The following is a 22,088-nucleotide window of genomic DNA, read 5'->3' as shown; positions in this document are numbered from 1 at the left end:
ATCACCAGGGAAGCCAATCCCCCACCCCCCTCTATAACCTGTTAATTCATATGCCCTGCGACCGTGATTTATAGGCCTAGAGGCAGAGGCATTAAGAAGACACTGTGGCAGAAATAAATTCAACCACAACTTTGTTTAATCACAAAACCGGATAGCAACCTCTGTCCAGTGAAGTCCACAAAGCATATTGCATGTACAGTAACAGACAGTTAGTTACATGACCTACGGCATGGTCAAGTAAATTAAGGTTTCCAACATTTTCAGACCACTAAACAACGAATGATTTAGAACCACAGAGAGTTACCGCAACTCGCAAAGAAAACAGGAGCTGCCTCTACTATTCCAGCACCATTTCAATTTCAACATTTCAACATCATCATATCACCTCTGCATAGTTGAATACAGTGACAACTAAAAGATACCAAAAACAATGTAGTCCAGCTAAATACGATGTGGCTGTCCATGGTTCTGATGTCTGTATGCATATGTGTATGTGTGTGTGTGTGTGTGCAAGTAGAAAAACATGTTGACTCACTTTACTTGTGGAGAAACGCCAATGCAATCCTCCTATTTTTCATGTAGATGAAACGGTCTATGACTCTTTCATACAGGACACGCTTTTATTTGTTGTTGTCCTCGGCTATCTAGCTAAAATGCTTGCTCGCTAGCCTAACTTCCATTCATGGGCAACGTTAGCTAGTTAACATTAGCCTTCTACATCTAGCTTCATATTGAACTTCCATACATTTAGGCCGGGGGCACAATGTATTTTATAGTTGGATCAGAATCGCCATTATAATCATTGGCCAGTATGGATAATTAAGTAAAACCACAAGTCCAAATCCCTATCTTCATCCATGGCTAATTTAGGAAATGCCAATATTAGCTAGCTAGCCACTGGAGGACAACAACACAACGAGATGCAACAATTCAAGTTTTTCTGTCAATGACGTGTGCTCTCAATGGGATTTGATAGGAGTGACGCCAAAATCCAAACTGACTTCCCTTGACAATTTTTTTTGGTGCTCCAGGACCATTCACAGTTGAGTTCGCTCAGTTTAGCTCAATGCTGATTGGCTAATTTTGCATACTTTTTTTGTCAAGAGAGGCCAGATGCTCTCTGGCTTACTTTGCCTTCAATGCTCTGCGGCAACAATGTCATACTCGTTTGAACCAGACAGCATCAGATAGATGGCCTACCCGTAGAGAGACAGGGGGGCGCTGTTTCGCTCGCTCGGATGCTTTCTCCTGTGAGATACATTCAGTCTCTTGGGAATTTAAGGAAACACAGAGAGACGAGAGATAAGTTATATATTTATTATTATTTTTAAAACATTTTTTGGGGGAAGCCTGGCTTCCCTTGGCATCCATGAATACACCCCACTGGTTTTTAGAGAAGATTGCATTGCAAGGTATGCTATATGTGTAGGTTATGCCATATGGCTAATCTGCATATGCAGCTGTCGTTTTTAAACCTACATTCTAGCAACATGACATATCTTTCTTTGTATGCACATGCTTTCATTTGCGAGCTTGCATTGACAAAGAAGGAAACCGAGTTTACCAAAAATCTTTACAAAAATAAATTAATCTTCGGTGCTGCTCGTGGCAACGTCATGTCGTCGAGTCTACGGTTAAGAACATTTAATCATGTGAAGAAAAATAAACATTTAATCATGTGACAATTTTTGTTTCAGATGTGACAAAGTCCAAAATCTGTTGTCTTGATTTTGATGGTAAATTTAATAATCTTTTGCATATAAGACAAAATAAATGTATAATCTCAACAAACATGATGCTTGAGACAATTGATTTGGAGTATATTAATTAAAGAGCCACTGAACACGTCGATTGGCCCGTGTTTTTCTATTGCTCATATATTTTTGGAGGTGCGTTTCCTGACAGATTTCGTGTTTGGCTAATGATGTTTGGTCATTTTAGCCGTGGATGTTTTCAAACTTTATTTGTTACATGCGCCGTATTCAACAAGTATAGATAGACCTTACCGTGAAATGCTTACTTACAAGCCCATAACCAACAGTGCAGTTCAAGAAGAGTTAAGAAAATATTGACCAAATAAACTAAAGTAACACAATAAAATAACAAGGCTATATACAAGGGGTACCAAGTCAATGTGAAGGGCTACAGGTTAGTTGAGGTAATTTGTACATGTAGGTAGGGGTGAAGTGACTATGCATAGATAATAAACAGCAAGTAGCTGCAGAGTACAAAACAAATGGAGGGGGCGGGGGTGTCAATGTAAATAGTCCGGTGGCCATTTGATTAATTGTTCAGCAGTCTTATGGCTTGGGGGTAGAAGCTGTTTTAAGGAGCCTTTTGGTCCTAGACTTGACGCTCCGGTACCGCATACCATGCGGTAGCAGAGAAAACAGTCTATTTGTATTTATTACTCTTCCTGTGGTCCAGCAAAATTAAAGCCGTTTATACAATTTTAAAACATTACAATACATTCACAACAGATTTCACAACACACTGTGTGCCCTCAAGCCCCTACAACACCACTACCACATAGCTACAGTACTAAATCCATTTGTATGTATAGTGTGTGTGTGTGTGTGTCTGTGCCAATGTTTGTGTTACTTCACAGTCCCCCCTGTTCCATAAGGTGTTTTTTTTATCTGTTTTTTAAATCTAATTTTACTGCTTGCCTCAGTTACTTGATTTGGAATAGAGTTCCATGTAGTCATGTCTCTATGTAGTACTGTGTGCCTCCCATAGTCTGTTCTGGACTTGGAGACTGTGAAGAGACTTCTTGTGACATGTCTTGTGGGGTATGCATGGGTATCCGAGCTGTGTGCCATGTCTTGTGGGGTATGCATGGGTATCTGAGCTGTGTGCCAGTAGTTTAGACAGACAGCTCGGTGCATTCAACATGTCAATAACTCTCATAAATAAAAGTAGTGATGAAGTCAATCTCTCCTCCACTTTCCAAGGACCAGCCGTGCTGCCCTGCTTTGAGCCAAATCCAATTTTTCTAAGTCCTTTTTTGTGACAACTGAACAGTAGTCAAGGTGCGACAAAATTAGGGCCTTGTTGATAGTGTTGTTAAGAAAGCAGAGCATTGCTTTTTTATAGACAGACCTCTCCCCATCTTAGCTACTACTGCATCAATATGTTTTGACCATGACAGTTTACAATCTAGTGTTACTCCAAGCAGTTTAGTCATCTCAACTTGCTCAATTTCCACATTATTTATTACAAGTTTTAGTTGAGGTTTAGGGTTTAGTCAGTGTTTTGTTCCAAATACAATGCTTTTAGTTTTAGCCCTAAATATTTCTAACTTATTCCTTGCCACCCACTCTGAAATTAACTGCAGTTATTTGTTGAGTGTTGCAGTAATTTTAGTCACTGTAGTAGCTGATGTGTATAGGGTTGAGTCATCCGCATACATAGAAACTCTGGCTTTACTCAAAGTCAGTGGCAGTCAGTAGTAAAAATTGAAAAAAGCAAGGGGCCTAAACAGCCACCCTGGGTAATTCCTGATTCTAACTGGATTATATTTGATAGGTTTCCATTAAAGAACAACCTATGTGTTCTGTTAGACAAGTAACTCGTTATCCACATTATATCATGGGGTGTAAAGCCATAACATATACGTTTTCCAGCAGCAGATTATGATCAATAATGTCAAAAGCTGCACTGAAGTCTAACAAGACAGCCCCCACAATCATTTTATCATCAATTTATTTCAGCCAATCATCAGTCATTTGTGTAAGTGCTGTGCTTGTTGAGTGTCCTTCCCTATAAGCATGCTGAAAATCTGTTGTCAATTTGTTTTCTGTAAAATAGCATTATATTTGGTCAAACACAATTTTTTCCAGATGTTTACTAAGGGTTGGTAACAGGCTGATTGGTCGGTTATTTGAGCCAGTAAAGGGGGCTTTACTATTCTTGGGTAGCGGAATGACTTTTGCTTCCCTTCAGACCTGAGGGCAAACGCTCTCTAGTAAGCATACATTGAAGATGTGGCAAATAGGAGTGGCAATATCGTCTGCTATTATCCTCAGTAATTTTCCATCCAGATTGTTAGACCCTGGTAGCTTGTCATTGTTGATAGACAACAATACATTTGTCACCTCTTCCACACTGACTTTACGGAATTCAAAAGTACAATTCTTGTCTTTCATAATTTGGTCCGTTGTACTTGGATGTGTAGTGTCAGCGTTTGTTGCTGGCATGTCATCCCTGAGTTTGCTTATCTTGCCAATGAAAGTCATTAAAGTAGTTTGCAATATCAGTGGGATTTGTGATGAATGAGCCATCTGATTCAATAAATGAAGGAGCCGAATTGGCTTTTCCCCCCCAAAAAAATTAATTTAAGGGTGCCCCAAAGCTTTTTACTATCATTCTTTATATTATTTATCTTTGTATCATAGTGTAGTTTTTTTCTTTATTTTATTCACATGATTTCTTAATTTGCGGTACATTTACCAATCAGTTGGACTGCCAGACTTAATTGCCATACCTTTTGCCTCATTGCTCTCAACCATACAATTTTTCAATTCCTCGTCAATCCAAGGGGATTGAACAGTTTTTACAGTCATTTTCTTAATGGGTGCGTGCTTATTAGTAACTGGAATAAGTAGTTTCATAAATGCGGCATCTGGTTGCTCCTCATTACACACCACAGACCAGCAAATATTCTTTACATCAACATATGAATTACTACAAAACTTATTGTTTGACCTCTTATACACTATATTAGGCTCAGCCTTTGGAACTTTGGTTTTCCTAGATATGGCTATTATATTGTGATCACTACATCCAATGGATTTGGATACTGCTTTAAAGCAAATATCTGCAGCATTAGTAAAGATGTGATCAATACATGTTGATGATTCAATACCTGTGTTGTTTGTAACTACCCTGGTAGGTTGACTGACAACCTGATCCAGGTTGCAGGCACTGGTTACAGTTTGACATTTTTTCCTGAGTGGGCAGCTTGAGTGGGAAGCCACTCAATATTTAAATCACCCAGAAAATATACGCAACCCAGACAGGATGACCACATCTGTCACGATTCTTCAAAATCGAACCCAGAAGCAGACCAGGACAAGGAGAGTAGGAAGAAGGTGAGTATTTATTTACAAGTGAATGTGAATGGGTAGATATATCCAGGTGGCGTAGCGGGTAGCGGTCATGAGTTGATGGGAGTAAATAGGTGGATCCAATGGGGAAGCGGAATCCTCCGACGACCAGGCGGGAATGGGGTAAATGATCCGGGTGAGTAACTGAAGACAGAACAAACGGAGGTAAGTTCAAGGCAAGCAATACGTAACAAACAACAAAACAAATTCTATCCAACTTGAGGCTGATACTCTGGCACAACATACTGTTCATGGCTAACGATCCGGCAGGGAATGGATGTCAGGTCCGGGCTTATGAAGAGGAGAGATGATGATCAGGACCAGGTGTGCAGATAGCTGATGGGATACAGGTGCGGGTAATCAGAAAGCCCAACTGGCTACATTGCCCGGCAACCAGACAGGGTGCGTTCCAGGACGCCGGAAAAAACTCTCCAGGACAGAACATAGGCAAAAAACAGACTCAGGAAACGGGATTTGTGACAACATCAGTGAATCAACCCACTCAGGTGACGCACCCCCTCCAGGGACGGCATGAGAGAGCCCCAGTAAGCCAGTGACTCAGCCCCTGTAATAGGGTTAGAGGCAGAGAATCCCAGTGGAAAGAGGGGAACCGGCCAGGCAGAGACAGCAAGGGCGGTTCGTTGCTCCAGAGCCTTTCCGTTCACCTTCCCACTCCTGGGCCAGACTACACTCAATCATATGACCCACTGAAGAGGTGAGTCTTCAGTAAAGACTTAAAGGTTGAGACCGAGTTTGCGTCTCTGACATGGGTATATACATTTGATGTACATTTGATGCAGCATTATGACGACTCATTAACTGAGCTGGTCTTGGATCATTTGCCAGTCATTGTTTCCATGAAATGCATGGACAGAGTGCAGGAGCTAAGATGATTTGGATGGACTCCATCATTCCTGTAGAGTATCTTCTGTTTCCAGAAGGTGTCAAAGTTATCAATAAAAGTGACTCCAGCAGAGCTACAGTAGTCTTTTAGCCAGATGTGTAATGCCAGCAGTCTGCTGAATCTTTCACACCCGCGGCCCAAAGATGGTACTGGACCTGACATTATTGGCTGTTTTTTTGGAGTCTTGGGGAGTCTCACCTTCTTTTTCACAGAAAACACAGATATCATCAATAGCCACCAATATGGAAATCATAGAATTACATGGATTAATCTTATGTAAAATTTTGAAGTGCACTTCCTTAACTTTGTTTGGTATACAGTATTTGTAGGGCCGTAACCATGCATTTTTCCAGACAATGGCAGGAATAAGCATGTTCAAGAAAAACTTTCCTATCGGTGCAAGTTGGTTTTGTGAATGAAGAATTTGTCTTATATATTTATTACAACAAGATCTCTCAACGCGGTATTCAAAACAACTGGGAACCCAGAAAAATACGAGGCCAAATCATGACGCCAGTGATTTTCAGCTCGGAAAGTCAGAGCTATATAGAGGCCCGAGTTCCCGAGCTGGAATTCCGAGTCGGATGACCGTTCAAATCGATTTTTCCCAGTCTGAGCTCATTCCCAGTTGTTTTCAACGCACTGAAGTCCGAAGTCTGAGATTTCAGCATTTCCAGCGCCCAGTTTTTTTTAAACGAGGCATAAGGTGTTTGATGCAGTATTTCGCAAGTAATAAAATGGGCGACGTGTTATACACAAAGTCTGGCTTCTGAGCAGGTCTGTCTCACTGTTTATGCTGTTGGATAGAGAGCACAAACCACATCTGTTCACCCTATGTTAGTGAGCAAATGTACATCATCAAATCAAAACCCGCCCTTCATTTACATGTTGTGACGAACAGATGGGCTAACCTCCGTTTTAGACAAGACCAAAATGATCCAATTTACACTTTGTTGTCAATTTTGACACTAGAATAATGTCATCTCGGAACTCTCCGACTTCAGTGCTTTCAAGACCACTGGGAACTCAAAAAAATTGTTATGAACTGTCCTCCAACTCAAAATTCAAATTTGCAAACTCGGGCGTCTTTCAAGAGCTCCGACATTCCGACCTGAAGATATGGGTAATTTTCCAGTAACATGTTATGAAATATTAAGATGGCAAAACAGAATCATTAAGGGCTTAAAGCAAATCTGTAAACACACCTATATGCTGTAGTATGAGGAAAAACAGGCATACAAAGAAAATACACACCTTGTAATCCAGATGGATGCCTAATACAATTTGATTTAATAGTTGTATCATAATCACTGTAGTGAATATACTCATGATTGTAAATAAGTATGTGTTCATATAATTTTTTTAAGAAACAGTCACTGTCACGCCACCAATATAATTGGTCCAAGGAATTAGAGAGGAAACCTTGCCTAGAGCAGAGTTTAGAGTTGGGAATATTAGTGGCGTAAAGCCAAAAAGAGTTGGCTATTAGCATAAAAGAGGAGGGACTGTGAAACGGTGTAAGAAGGAAACAGTATATCTGATGATGCCGAGGCTGAGTTCAGCCGTTGCTCCATGTACCAGGCAGCCAGTGGCGGTTCTAGACCATTACATTAGACGTTATTGTTGTCATATCGTTTTCTTCACTGCATTGCAGGCATTAGCAGGCAAAAGACCATCATAATCATTCAACAATTTATTTGCATTACCATTATAATTTTCATTTGCATTACATATTCAGTATCAGGTCACATCAACTGTATTCTCCGGTTTTTGTGTTTTTTTGCAAAAAGATCAGCAAATTCATCTAGACTCAAAGCCTTTGCCCCCCTTGACTCAATACTTAATACACCTACATTGTTTAATCTGTCATCTGACATTGTAGACCTGAGATACATTTTCACCAGTTTTAGTGCAGAAAAATGTATTTCACAAGAAGCAGTACTAACAGGGATTGAAACAGCTATCTTGCACAGTTTAAAGAGCGCAAAGAAAACTTAGTTTTAAGGCTCAATGAATAATGCCAGCTCTACTACACTGGAGGGTCTCTGCATGCCACTGTATTTTCCTTTCTAAAATTCTTCTGAACTGCTGTAGTTCATGTCCCAAGTCCTCAATATTTGATTCATACATTCTAGCAAATGGAAACCGGGACTTCTCTTTGAGAAACACATCACTTGTAGGGTTTAGAGTTTGGATGCCATTCATTATGTCACAGTGTGTGCTAGGGAACCTTCTGTTAAGCTCATTGAGCATATGATCTAAAAAAGGGTTGTACGAAAACTGCCTTTTTCTTGTTCTGTATCTGACCTCTGACCCACTGTACTGAGTACACAGACTCCATTAAATTGAAGCTTAGCTTTTTTGGTCGTTTTGCAGGGGGGTGTATTGTAGTATCACATTGCTCTGCTGTGTTCAACACTTCATTCCATAGGTCATCAAAAAATGACTCATCCCTGTAGTCATTCAAAGTTTGAACTAAGGCTTCAACTAAATCAACAGCCTTTAACAGGTCAAGTGATGAAGACTGTAGCATATCTGATAGAAATTCTGCTTCTCCAAACACTTTATGGAGTGTAACACGGCACACAATGAATTGTAAATCTATCTGTGCAAGCAGACCTCGTGCCTCAACAGATCTGTCACCCTTGTGTTCTTGGACTATATCTTGCAGGACTTGCTTAATGGCAGGTAATCTATCCATAATAGTATGTAGAGCCATATATCGACATGCCCAGCTAGTGTCACTTAGTCTCTGAAGCTCTCTAGGTGCACCCGGGTACATCTCTTTTTGTATGCTGAGCCATTTTTGATGCACATATGACCCAGATGTGAAGACGTAAAGTCTTTCTAGTAAGGACAAGAACTGTCCGACCTCAGGGACAGCTTTGACTGTATCCACTAAAACTAAGTTTAGACAGTGTGCACTGCAGTGGATGTAAAAGGCTTTGCTTGTTCTTTAATGTGTGCCTGGACACCTGAATGCTTGCCACTCATAACGGAAGCACCGTCATATGCTTGGCCTACTAGGTTGTTTTTGTATTCAAGACCATGACTTTCTAATAGGTGTATGATTCTGTCAGTAAGCCTTGCTGCATCTAGTCAATCAGCAAATTCAAAGTGGAGAAAGCTCTCATGGACAGCTCCTCTGAAATAGTACCTGAGTACTAGACATATCTGCTCCTTTAAAAACATTTTTACATCTTTTGTTTCGTCTGCCATTATGCTGAAGACCTCACTGTCTTTCACTTCTTCTATCATTTTTGTTCGAACCATTTCTGCCAAACAACTCAGAACCTCATTCTGAATCCCTTTGCTTGTATATTTTGCATTATGAATGGAAGTCACCCTTTTTTTCACAGTTGTCATGCTTAGCTATTGTTTCTAGGATTGCCATGAAGTTCCCTTTGTTATCTGACTCTGCAGACTCATCGTGTCCTCTTTGTGCATTGTTTTGTGTGGCTGTAAGTAGTAGTACTTCTCCTATTGTTTTAATATAGTCCCGATTTTCTTGAACCTGTTTGTTGTGCTCCTTGTTTAGGGCATTTACCAGTGTTGCATTACTTTGTACAGCTTTCTGATAGTCTCTCCATGTAATCATTGTTTTTTTGTGCCGCTCAGACCTTGCATGAATTCAAATCAAACCCCTCTTTGTAAGTTTCCTTCTTCCAGTTGTTAAAACCCAATTGTGTCTCAGACTTTGGGAGGGCTAAAATGCCTGCAGGCGTAACAAAACACAGAGTCAGATTTTTTTGAATATTCAAGCCAGGGGTGGATATGGTACCAGGCCGCCTTGAAGCTCCTCCTCTGGTCCCCCATCAGAGTTCTTGGGTATAAGTTCATCATTGGCTGCACCGGTGGTTCCTCCCGGGATTTGGTGATATCTGCCAAAGAAAAAATATATATAATTAAAAGTATCTATTTGGGTAATTTGAGATATACCATTGCCATCAGGCAACTTCTGAAATCCATCTGATATCTATATCACAAGCCCAATAGCATGTTAAATAAGAATTCATTTCAATCACAAACCGACTCATTTCTATACACCATATAAACTGACTAATTGCACTGCTTTACAAGTAACCACAGATGTATTCAACATTGCAAACCTGACGGTCCACTGCTTGTGGACACACGAGGCTCCTCTGTTGGTGTCTCACTCTCAGCCTCAGCCTCTCCATCTGTCTCACTTTCCTGCTCTACTATGCCTTCACTCTCAGGCTCTCCAATGGACAAGTCTTCCTGTTCTCTCTCTGCAGGCTCTCTGCTCTCTCTACTGCTGAACCATCTGGCTCTGTCTCACTGTCTGCCTTGTCTTTTCTTTGGAAGAAGGACATGATGTCCTTCATTCTCTTCATTTTGGAGAAAACTAAAGAGCAAAAGCACTGGGGACCACGCTTATTAATTAATTTACTTAAAATAACTGACTTGCTAGGTAATTACCATTTATGTCTAACCGTTTTACGTTACAATGTCTTTACGGAGTGTGGTTTAACGAATCCATTTGAAAACGGCCTGAGTCAGCGACATGAGTCAGAAACGGTTATGGTGCATTCAAGATAACTGGGAACTCGGAAAATACCAGGTCAAATCATGGTGTCAGTGATCTTTGTCGTGGAAATACTCATTATTAAAAATATATCTTAGACACCGGAGCTTGTGAATTCAAAATATACTTTATTACAAAGTAACAAGCCGAGCTGGTCCCACTAGCGGTTCTGGCGGGGGCCAGTGCCCCTGTGACAACAATTTTGGACCCCCTTGTGGCCCCCCTAAATGTGGAGTATGAAATAATTTTGACATAACACATTTTTGCTATCGTTCTTTTTTGACATCCGTTATTAGACAGTGGCAACGCGGAACACTAATTTAACCCACACATTTTGTAGAGGGGCGACTTTAGGCGGAACACAACAGTATCGTACCATATGCATCTGTAAGTTTTTTTCTATTCAGAAGTTGTAAGAAATTCCGCACGAATACTATAGTTCAAGCACAAAGAAGGAAATATAGAAGTGAGTAAAATTGTTCATATTTTGTATTAAAATCATTACAGAAGTGTACCGTTAGATCAGCTTATCTTAACCTGGCCGTTTGTTACTTTGTGGCAGTATGAAAAATGATAAAATATATGAATCAACAAACTCATGGTGCTGAGTGTTTTTACTTAAAGGCAGTCAGTCGCTGTAAAAACTGGATAAGTCCTTTGCGCAACTGCACTGAAGACTTCGCGCGCCGTTCCCGCAATTTCGCATAAATTGTTGAGACACACCTCTAAACAAAAGAACGGAAAGTTTTCAGCTCTTCACGGTCGAAGACGGGATGTTTTAGCAGAAGTATTCTAGGTAAAATTAGGTTGTTTTGTGGACGATGGTTAGTCCTTTTTTTAATCGATTGTGCGTGGTGTAAAAAGAAGGCATCACATTCCACAGCGAATTTCGCTGCTAAGCAAATCACGTCTCATTTTATAGCTTGGTTTGACCGTTATTAGTTGGCTTTGAAGTTTGTAGGTATTGCGAACTTAACCTCGAGGCGACCATCCTTCTAGCTAACCGTATATTCTTAATAACAGAAAGTGCTGCTTCAACTTATCTCAGGTTTTCGTCTACCACGCGGCAGAGGCAACTTCTTTACCATCAAGATCAAACATTTTCTCCCAACCGGTCACAGCTTCTGTTGTGTTGTGTTACAGATTCACACGATAGAAAACACAGCAATTTTGACGGACTGGGTCGAGGAAACGAAACGCAAACCAAGCAAGATAAATGTTGCCTTATCGGCTCGCTTGTCAGGTGGGTTTGTCATATGCCACAACTGTTGAATGGTCGGGGTGTATGGAGGATGATCAGTGCTCGTTTTAAAATTGCAAAACTTAAATGCTCAATTGAAATGCGTGTGTATTTTCATATCAGTGTGCATGATTCATGCCAGAATGAAATTGCAATGTTAAAATGAAGATAGCTGATTGGAAAATGTAAATAGAAATTCTAAATTTAAAATGGTGAACAGACTTATAAATGGAAAGGGGCTTTTTTATTTTACAATTTCCCAATTTAGCATTTTCTCTTCATTTTCAAAGTGAATGCAAATCGCTTTCTGGAAACGTGAACCAGGAGAACACCACCACCACCATGCAATGAAACATCATAGTGGTGTAACGCTCTCTGTGCATTGATGTTAAGACTACTGTAACTGACAGGGTTCAAACTGCTCTCCTGTACACCAGAATAGCAACTGAACCTGCTAAACCTAGGCAATTTAGCTTAGGGAGCCAATGCAATTTCTCTGGTCTCAGGCATAGTCACACAACAATATCTAACATGTAATCTAACAATTCTGCAACAACTACCGAATACACACAAATCTAAGTAAGGAATGAAATAAGAATATATAAATATATGGATGAGCAATGGCAGAGCGGCATAGGCAAGATGCAATAGATGGCGGAGGTCAAATCAAATTTTATTTGTCACATACACATGGTTAGCAGATGTTAATGCGAGTGTAGCGAAATGCTTGTGCTTCTAGTTCCGACAATGCAGTAATAACCAACAAGTAATCTAACTAACAATTCCAAAACTACTGTCTTATACACAGTGTAAGGGGATAAAGAATATGTACGTAAGGATATATGAATGAGTGATGGTACAGAGCAGCATAGGCAAGAAACAGTAGATGATATCGAGTACAGTATATACATATGAGATGAGTATGTAAACAAAGTGGCATAGTTAAAGTGGCTAGTGATACATGTATTATATAAGGATGCAGTTGATGATATAGAGTACAGTATATACGTATGCATATGAGATGAATAATGTAGGGTAAGTAACAATATATAAGGTAGCGTTGTTTAAAGAGGCTAGTGATATATTTACATCATTTCCTATCAATTCCCATTATTAAAGTGGCTGGAGTGAGTCAGTGTCATTGTCAGTGTGTTGGCAGCAGCCACTCAATGTTAGTGGTGGCTGTTTAACAGTCTGATGGCCTTGAGATAGAAGCTGTTTTTCAGTCTCTCGGTCCCAGCTTTGATGCACCTGTACTGACCTCGCCTTCTGGATGATAGCGGGGTGAACAGGCAGTGGCTCGGGTGGTTGATGTCCTTGATGATCTTTATGGCCTTCCTGTAACATCGGGTGGTGTAGGTGTCCTGGAGGGCAGGTAGTTTGCCCCCGGTGATGCGTTGTGCAGACCTCACTACCCTCTGGAGAGCCTTACGGTTGAGGGCGGAGCAGTTGCCGTACCAGGCGGTGATACAGCCCGACAGGATGCTCTCGATTGTGCATCTGTAGAAGTTTGTGAGTGCTTTTGGTGACAAGCCAAATTTCTTCAGCCTCCTGAGGTTGAAGAGGCGCTGCTGCGCCTTCTTCACGATGCTGTCTGTGTGAGTGGACCAATTCAGTTTGTCTGTGATGTGTATGCCGAGGAACTTAAAACTTGCTACCCTCTCCACTACTGTTCCATCGATGTGGATCGGGGGGTGTTCCCTCTGCTGTTTCCTGAAGTCCACAATCATCTCCTTAGTTTTGTTGACGTTGAGGTTGAGGTTATTTTCCTGACACCACACTCCGAGGGCCCTCACCTCCTCCCTGTAGGCCGTCTCGTCGTTGTTGGTAATCAAGCCTACCACTGTTGTCGTCCGCAAACTTGATGATTGAGTTGGAGGCGTGCGTGGCCACGCAGTCGTGGGTGAACAGGGAGTACGGGAGAGGGCTCAGAACGCACCCTTGTGGGGCCCCAGTGTTGAGGATCAGCGGGGAGGAGATGTTGTTGCCTACCCTCACCACCTGGGGGCGGCCCGTCAGGAAGTCCAGTACCCAGTTGCACAGGGCGGGGTCGAGACCCAGGGTCTCGAGCTTGATGACGAGCTTGGAGGGTACTATGGTGTTGAATGCCGAGCTGTAGTCGATGAACAGCATTCTCACATAGGTATTCCTCTTGTCCAGATGGGTTAGGGCAGTGTGCAGTGTGGTTGAGATTGCATCGTCTGTGGACCTATTTGGGCGGTAAGCAAATTGGAGTGGGTCTAGGGTGTCAGGTAGGGTGGAGGTGATATGGTCCTTGACTAGTCTCTCAAAGCACTTCATGATGACGGATGTGAGTGCTACGGGGCGGTAGTCGTTTAGCTCAGTTACCTTAGCTTTCTTGGGAACAGGAACAATGGTGGCCCTCTTGAACCATGTGGGAACAGCAGACTGGTATAGGGATTGATTGAATATGTCCGTAAACACACCGGCCAGCTGGTCTGCGCATGCTCTGAGGGCGCGGCTGGGGATGCTGTCTGGGCCTGCAGCCTTGCGAGGGTTAACACGTTTAAATGTTTTACTCACCTCGGCTGCAGTGAAGGAGAGACCACATGTTTTTGTTGCAGGCCGTGTCAGTGGCACTGTATTGTCCTCAAAGCGGGCAAAAAAGTTATTTAGTCTGCCTGGGAGCAAGACATCCTGGTCCGTGACTGGGCTGGATTGCTTCCTGTAGTCCGTGATTGACTGTAGACCCTGCCACATGCCTCTTGTGTCTGAGCCGTTGAATTGAGATTCTACTTTGTCTCTGTACTGACGCTTAGCTTGTCTTGATAGCCTTGCGGAGGGAATAGCTGCACTGTTTGTATTCGGTCATGTTACCAGACACCTTGCCCTGATTAAAAGCAGTGGTTCGCGCTTTCAGTTCCACACAAATGCTGCCATCAATCCACGGTTTCTGGTTAGGGAATGTTTTAATCGTTGCTATGGGAACGACATCTTCAACACACGTTCTAATGAACTCGCACACCGAATCAGCGTATTCGTCAATATTGTTATCTGACGCAATACGAAACATGTCCCAGTCCACGTGATGGAAGCAGTCTTGGAGTGTGAAGTCAGCTTGGTCGGACCAGCGTTGGACAGACCTCAGCGTGGGAGCCTCTTGTTTTAGTTTCTGTCTGTAGGCAGGGATCAACAAAATGGAGTTTAAAGGATGTTTAATTGTAACCGAGGTGGTTTAGTCCCCACATATTCATGATGAGTAGGGGTTTAAATTAAATTGGGATCCTTAATCTTAAGACAAATCCCTAGCTGAAAAACCTATTTTGTAATATGTAGATCCATAAAGTGAACAACATAGTAGTTGCAGAAACTGACACTAAGAGCGTTGAAGCACAGGGCTCAACTTCTCTGCTGTTTTGGTGCCCTTTGGCCTCATTTAAAACTGTTGTGTAAATTTTACACTGAATATATGTGTGTGCCATTTCTGAAACGACTGTGCGCACAAATTTTCAGAATTATAAACTTGGCATACGCATATTCTCATTTAAAAAATCAGACCAGTCATAAAACTGTGTTTGTGAATAACTCTGCCTAAACACTTTTTACGGCAACAATAACACCCTTTATTTGTTGTATAATTTGGAACTATTGACATTAGGCCATGGCATGCCAAATAAGTAAATATTTTAGTTTATCAATAGATTATTGGGATTCAATGTCCTGCCTTTGTATAGGCTCAGAGATTAAATAGGCAATGACGTCGCACTGCTATTGCACAGCAATACTGTAGCCTAAGCATACTGTCAAATATTTTACATAAGCTACCAGTCTATTTACTTTGTTGGCAGGATGTTTTAATCTTTAGCAGTAATTTATGCTGTATCTGGAAAAGGACTGTCAGTTTCTGAAAGAGAAAACAATGGCAAATTCTTGTGAACGTGTCAGCAGAACGTTTTCATTCAACAATGTTTTGCATCAACTATGATTGATTACCAGCGAATTCTGAAACATTGTCTAAGGCAGGCTACAAAAAAATGCAATAATAGTACTTACAGTAGGTCCTACTTCAATGTAAAATATAAACTGTTCGCTTGTTAAACTCGATTGTATACCGGTATAATAACTCACGTTGCCTATGATATTGCAAAACTTGAAATACATATAGCCTATCTATTTACTAGCCTACTAGGTCCAATTTAAATGAGAAATGCGCATTATTGTTGTATGGCTCCTTCAGGAATATGAACCCGGTCTTCTGATTTTCACTCTTCTCACCAACACATGGTCTAAAGTTTGTGGGGAGGTGAGCACATTCTCAATTTTTTAAAATAAATACATGTTTTTAAAAGCCACATTTTGCGTGAATTTGTGCACGTACATTTTGGGGTATATTTTGTACATTCGCGCGGTTAATACATTTTTGGAGTCGACTCGCCACCACTACATCATTGTGGCTAACAGTTGGAAAAATAGCAGAGAAAGGCAAGCGACAGCAGCGAAGTCCTGAATGGCAGTACTTTGAGAACGAAATACAATTCCAAATCGTAAAGTTTGAGATACAATATTTGTGGCACAGGTGCAATCCTTAACTATCTGAAAGGGATGCTCAGTGAGACCCAAACTGTTACTGGCAGCAGCACCGCTGCATTGTGAATTCACGTGGAATTAGAGCTCTATATGCAAAAAAAGAAGGACCCTGTCTCAAAGATAATTTGTAAAAATCCAAATATCTTCATTGTAAAGGGTTTAAACACTGTTTCCCATGCTTGTTCAATGAACCATAAACAATTAATGAACATGCACCTGTGGAACGGTTGTTAAGACACTAACAGCTTTCAGACGGTAGGTAATTAAGGTCACAGTTATGAAAACTTAGGACACTGAAGAGGCCTTTCTACTGACTCTGAAAAGCACCAAAAGAAAGATGCCCAGGGTCCCTGCTCATCTGTGTGAACGTGCTGCAAGGAGGCATGAGGACTGCAGATGTGGCCAGGGAAATATATTGCAATGTCTGTACCGTGAGAAGCCTAAGCCGGCGCTACAGGGAGACATAACGGACAACTGATCTTTCTCGCAGTTGCAGGCCACGTGTAACACCTGCACAGGATCGGTACATCCGAACATCACACTTGCGGGACAGGTACAGGATGGCAACAACTGCCTGAATTACACCAGTAATGCACAATCCCTCCATCAGTGCTCAGACTGCCCACAATAGGCTGGACTGAGGGCTTGATTGAGGGCCTGTTGTAAGGGCGGTCCTCACCAGACATCACTGGCAACAATGTCGCCTATGGGCACAAACCCACCGTCGCTGGACCAGACAGGACTGGCAAAAAGTGCTCTTCACTGACGAGTCGCGGTTTGGTCTCACCAGGGGTGATGGTCGGATTTGCGTTTATGGTCGGAGGAATGAGCGTTACCTGTACTCTGGAGCGGGATCGATGTGGAGGGTCTGTCATGGTCTGGGGCGGTGTGTCACAGCATCATCGAACTGAGCTTGTTTGTCATTGCAGGCAATCTCAACTCTGTGCATTTCAGGGAAGACATCCTCCTCCCTCATGTGGTACCCTTCCTGCAGGCTCATCCTGACATGACTCTCCAGCATGACAATGCCACCAGCCATACTGCTCGTTCTGTGCGTGAATTTCTGCAAGACAGGAATGTCACTGTTCTGCCATGGCCAGCGACGAGCCCGGATCTCAATCCCATTGAGCACGTCTGGGGACCCCCCCCCAGATGTGTCCAGGAACTTGCAGGTGCCTTGGTGGAAGAGTGGGGTAACATCTCACAGCAGGAACTGGCAAATCTGGTGCAGTCCATGAGGAGGAGATGCACTGCAGTACATAATGCAGCTGGTGGCCACACCAGATACTGACTGTTACCAGATACCCCCCCCCCCCTTTTGTTCAAGGGCACATTATGTGACTAACATAAATGGAATGTCTGTGGAACTTGTTCAGTTTGTCTTAATTGTTGAATCTTGTTATGTTCATACAAATATTTACACATGTTAAATTTGCTGAAAATAAACGCAGTTGACAGTGAGAGGACATTTCTTTTCTTTGCAGTTTTTTTTATTGATATATATTTTTTATATAATTTATTTCATTCATTTTTAAACAAGGGCAGTTTAAACGTAAAGAGAAATTGTCCGTTTGGTCCATCCTGTAATGATGAGTAGGCCTATCCTTGCCTTAGACCTGAATAGTTGCATTTCCATACACTGAAAATTAACGTGGACAATGTTACGTGAGAATGTTAAATTGGTTATTTGAAAAATGAAAACATCCACTTTTGACTTCATTTTGCACAGTGCATTTAGGATTTTCTGTTTATTTGGCTTCTTCCAATGACCATTTAGAATTTCTGATAACCATTTTCTAGTTTTATTTCAACTTTGCAATTTAATTGTGGTATGAATCATGCACACTGATAGAAAAATGCATTTATAATTTTCACATTCCTATTTAGTATTGCATTTTCAAACTGGCCCTGATCACGCTCCATATGTGAATGTGTTTTGACACATGTTTTAGTTGTTGTCATGGTGGTTAGGTGATTATTCTATCCATATATGACTTGTATACAGTTCTTGTAAGTCGTGGCTATGATAAACTGTTATTTTCGGCTGTAGGACTGTGGTGTGAAGTTTGACACCATCCGCCGCTTCAAGCAGCATGTCCGCAGGAAGCAACATCAACAGGTGCGATGACATGCAGCTCATAATCGTTCAAGATGTGTTTTGTACAAACTGCATTTCTAAGCTATGGCAGGCCAACCCTCCTCGAGAGCTACTGGGGGTGCAGGCTTTTGCTTCAGCCCTGCTTTAATACATCTGTTTCAGTTCATGGCCACAATGAGCAGGTTATTTATCTTGTGTATTAGTGCAGGGCTGGAACAATAGCCAGTAGCTCTGCAGGAAGACTGTTTGCTGCCCCTGCCATAGGAACACTGCCTGTACAAACCACAGCAGGAAATCCAAGGTCTTGTGATGAACTGAAACTCCGTGTACTTTTTGTTCAAGGATGTGCTTTAAGTTTGAGACATTAGTATTTTCATATTGCTGTTTTTTAAAATTGGCATTAAAATCACTACATGTTTTATCTGTCTGTATGTCTGTCCCATCAACTACAGCAAGTGGCAGAGCTCTTCCAGACAGGTAGGGTGTGTCTCTTGTTGCAGAATGCTTGGAATTGTTTTTTGGGGTGATAGATTTTTATCCAAAATGTGAAAAACGGACATAGAAAGGTTGCAGTATAACAAAGTAACTGTCCAGTGAAAATCTCACTTTTACAGATACTGAAGATGTTTACTTGCCCTATATTTGTATTTGTGGCCGAAGCATAAATCGGAGAAAAACACTTCAAAACCTCAAACTTGTATCTCATGCGGACCGTTTAAAAAATGCTTGCCATTTCCTCATCGAACATGTTATCTCCTTGAGGATGAGCTGGCCAATCAACGGTCTACCAATCAACGGTAAAAATGTCATTACTGGTATACGCCCACTTCTGTTGGGGTACGCCTACACCATTCCAGCACAGAAAAGCTGCCTTTTAGCATATGATTACAATTTCTTGGAAGGATAACTATTTCACTGATATTGTAAGTAATTACAGTGCATTGCGAAAGTATTCGGCCCCCTTGAACTTTGCGACCGTTTGCCACATTTCAGGCTTCAAACATAAAGATATAAAACTGTATTTTTTTGTGAAGAATCAACAACAAGTGGGACACAATCATGAAGTGGAATGACATTTATTGGATATTTCAAACTTTTTTAACAAATCAAAAACTGAAAAATTGGGCGTGCAAAATTATTCAGCCCCCTTAAGTTAATACTTTGTAGCGCCACCTTTTGCTGCGATTACAGCTGTAAGTCACTTGGGATATGTCTCTATCAGTTTTGCACATCGAGAGACTGACATTTTTTCCCATTCCTTCTTGCAAAACAGCTCGAGCTCAGTGAGGTTGGATGGAGAGCATTTGTGAACAGCAGTTTTCAGTTCTTTCCACAGATTCTCGATTGGATTCAGGTCTGGACTTTGACTTGGCCATTCTAACACCTGGATATGTTTATTTTTGAACCATTCCATTGTAGATTTTGCTTTATGTTTTGGATCATTGTCTTGTTGGAAGACAAATCTCTGTCCCAGTCTCAGGTCTTTTGCAGACTCCATCAGGTTTTCTTCCAGAATGGTCCTGTATTTGGCTCCATCCATCTTCCTATCAATTTTAACCATCTTCCCTGTCCCTGCTGAAGAAAAGCAGGCCCAAACCATGATGCTGCCACCACCATGTTTGACAGTGGGGATGGTGTTTTTTTTTTTTTTTTTTTGTTAACAAAAAGTTCATTTTTGGTTTCATCTGACCAGAGCACCTTCTTCCACATGTTTGGTGTGTCTCCCAGGTGGCTTGTGGCAAACTTTAAACAACACTTTTTTTATGGATATCTTTAAGAAATGGCTTTCTTCTTGCCACTCTTCCATAAAGGCCAGATTTGTGCAATATACGACTGATTGTTGTCCTATGGACAGTGTCTCCCACCTCAGCTGTAGATCTCTGCAGTTCATCCAGAGTGATCATGGGCCTCTTGGCTGCATCTCTGATCAGTCTTCTCCTTGTATGAGCTGAAAGTTTAGAGGGACGGCCAGGTCTTGGTAGATTTGCAGTGGTCTGATACTCCTTCCATTTCAATATTATCGCTTGCACAGTGCTCCTTGGGATGTTTAAAGCTTGGGAAATCTTTTTGTTTCCAAATCCGGCTTTAAACTTCTTCACAACAGTATCTCGGACCTGCCTGGTGTGTTCCTTGTTCTTCATGATGCTCTCTGCGCTTTTAACGGACCTCTGAGACTATCACAGTGCAGGTGCATTTATACGGAGACTTGATTACACACAGGTGGATTGTATTTATCATCATTAGTCATTTAGGTCAACATTGGATCATTCAGAGATCCTCACTGAACTTCTGGAGAGTTTGCTGCACTGAAAGTAAAGGGGCTGAATAATTTTGCACGCCCAATTTTTCCGTTTTTGATTTGATAAAGTTTGAAATATCCAATAAATGTCGTTCCACTTCATGATTGTGTCCCACTTGTTGTTGATTCTTCACAAAAAAATACAGTTTTATATCTTTATGTTTGAAGCCTGAAATGTGGCAAAAGGTCGCAAAGTTCAAGGGGGCCGAATACTTTCGCAATGCACTGTATAGATCATATTTCATACAAATCTGGAAACACTAGGTAGTTACTTTAAGTGCCTTGTTGATGGACACATCGGCAGATTTTTTTCCTTCTTCACCTTGTTGGCTAGGGGATTCGAACTAGCGACCTATTGGTTACCAGCCCAACGCTCAAACCGCTAGAGTACCTTGGTATGGTCTGTGCACTGTGCCAGGTTACCAGCATAGGGTTGCTTTCTGTCAACCCAGTCACTATTCTGTGTCTCTGAGACAATAACTCTTAAATCTTAATTTAAAAAGTAACAGTTTGGGAGAAGGGCTAACTGTTTTCCCCTTTGTCTCTATGGGGGTTTTCTGTTAGGAGAATGTGTTTCTTGTTAAAAGGCTGAATGGCACTAAAGGGAGTGAGCAAAGACACTGTAATCCTGGGATTAAGTGTATTGGTGTAATTCTATAATGGCCTATAGTTATCTGTACTTAAACCTATAATGGCCCGTAGTAATATTGTGGTCCGATAATGGCATGTAGCAATCTTATAATTGCCTATAGTAATCTGTATTTATTAGTTTTTGGAGATTATGTATAGGCGCGCCACCAATATAATTGATCCAAGGAACTAGAGGGAGGGGAAACTGTCACGCTGGTATAAAGGATTTGGAGACAGGCACAGGAATACATAATTGGGGTTTAATACACCCAAAACAAACACGTATACAAAAACACTGGGATGTACCCAAACAAAAGAGCGAGGGTAACCTTGTTGGAACGACACTGGACGATACAGACGTGAACAATAACCGACAAAGACAGAGGGATCAGAGGGCACATATATAATATACTAATCAGGGGAAATGGGAACCAGGTGTGTGTGTGTGTGTGTGTGTGTGTACACAGATAAGACGGGGTTGATAATGAGTCCCATTCAGTGAGGCCTAGAAAGCCGGTGACGTAGACCTCTGGAACTGGTGGACCGATTTGAGCATCAGTACCGGGGGGATATGGAAACAATGGTAGAAGTAAAGCTGAGGGGATATGGTTATTAGAAAAATGTGGAGGGACTATGAAACTTGTATAAAAGGAGTGGACTGACTCAGTCCGTTGCTCCAAGAACCAACTCTGCTTGTTACTTTGTAATAAAG

General features: G+C 41.5%; 1 protein-coding gene across 11 annotated transcripts in view; it reads left to right on the top strand.

Annotated features, from left to right (window-relative positions):
- Nucleotides 1-1,132: 1,132 nt before the first annotated feature.
- The window catches only part of LOC110496850 (uncharacterized), a 107,242-nt gene continuing 86,286 nt past the window's right edge, over nucleotides 1,133-22,088 (top strand). For 6 of the 11 annotated variants that reach the window (XM_036953222.2, XM_090208991.1, XM_036953221.2 and 3 more), the window contains exons 1-4: nucleotides 10,692-11,357; nucleotides 11,705-11,804; nucleotides 18,400-18,468; nucleotides 18,900-18,924. In XM_036953222.2, the coding sequence (XP_036809117.2) occupies nucleotides 11,778-11,804; nucleotides 18,400-18,468; nucleotides 18,900-18,924 (121 nt within the window). In that variant the 5' untranslated portion in view covers nucleotides 10,692-11,357; nucleotides 11,705-11,777. Of the gene's footprint in view, nucleotides 1,413-10,577; nucleotides 11,358-11,585; nucleotides 11,805-18,399; nucleotides 18,469-18,899; nucleotides 18,925-22,088 lie in introns of those variants that run through there. The other 5 variants (XM_036953217.2, XM_090208994.1, XM_090208990.1 and 2 more) reach the window with 4 other exon arrangements.

Source organism: Oncorhynchus mykiss, chromosome 18 (genome assembly GCF_057628025.1).
Source record: "Oncorhynchus mykiss isolate SJ-2025 chromosome 18, ASM5762802v1, whole genome shotgun sequence".
NCBI lineage: Eukaryota > Metazoa > Chordata > Actinopteri > Salmoniformes > Salmonidae > Oncorhynchus > Oncorhynchus mykiss.
This window is presented reverse-complemented; position numbering and strand designations above follow the sequence as displayed.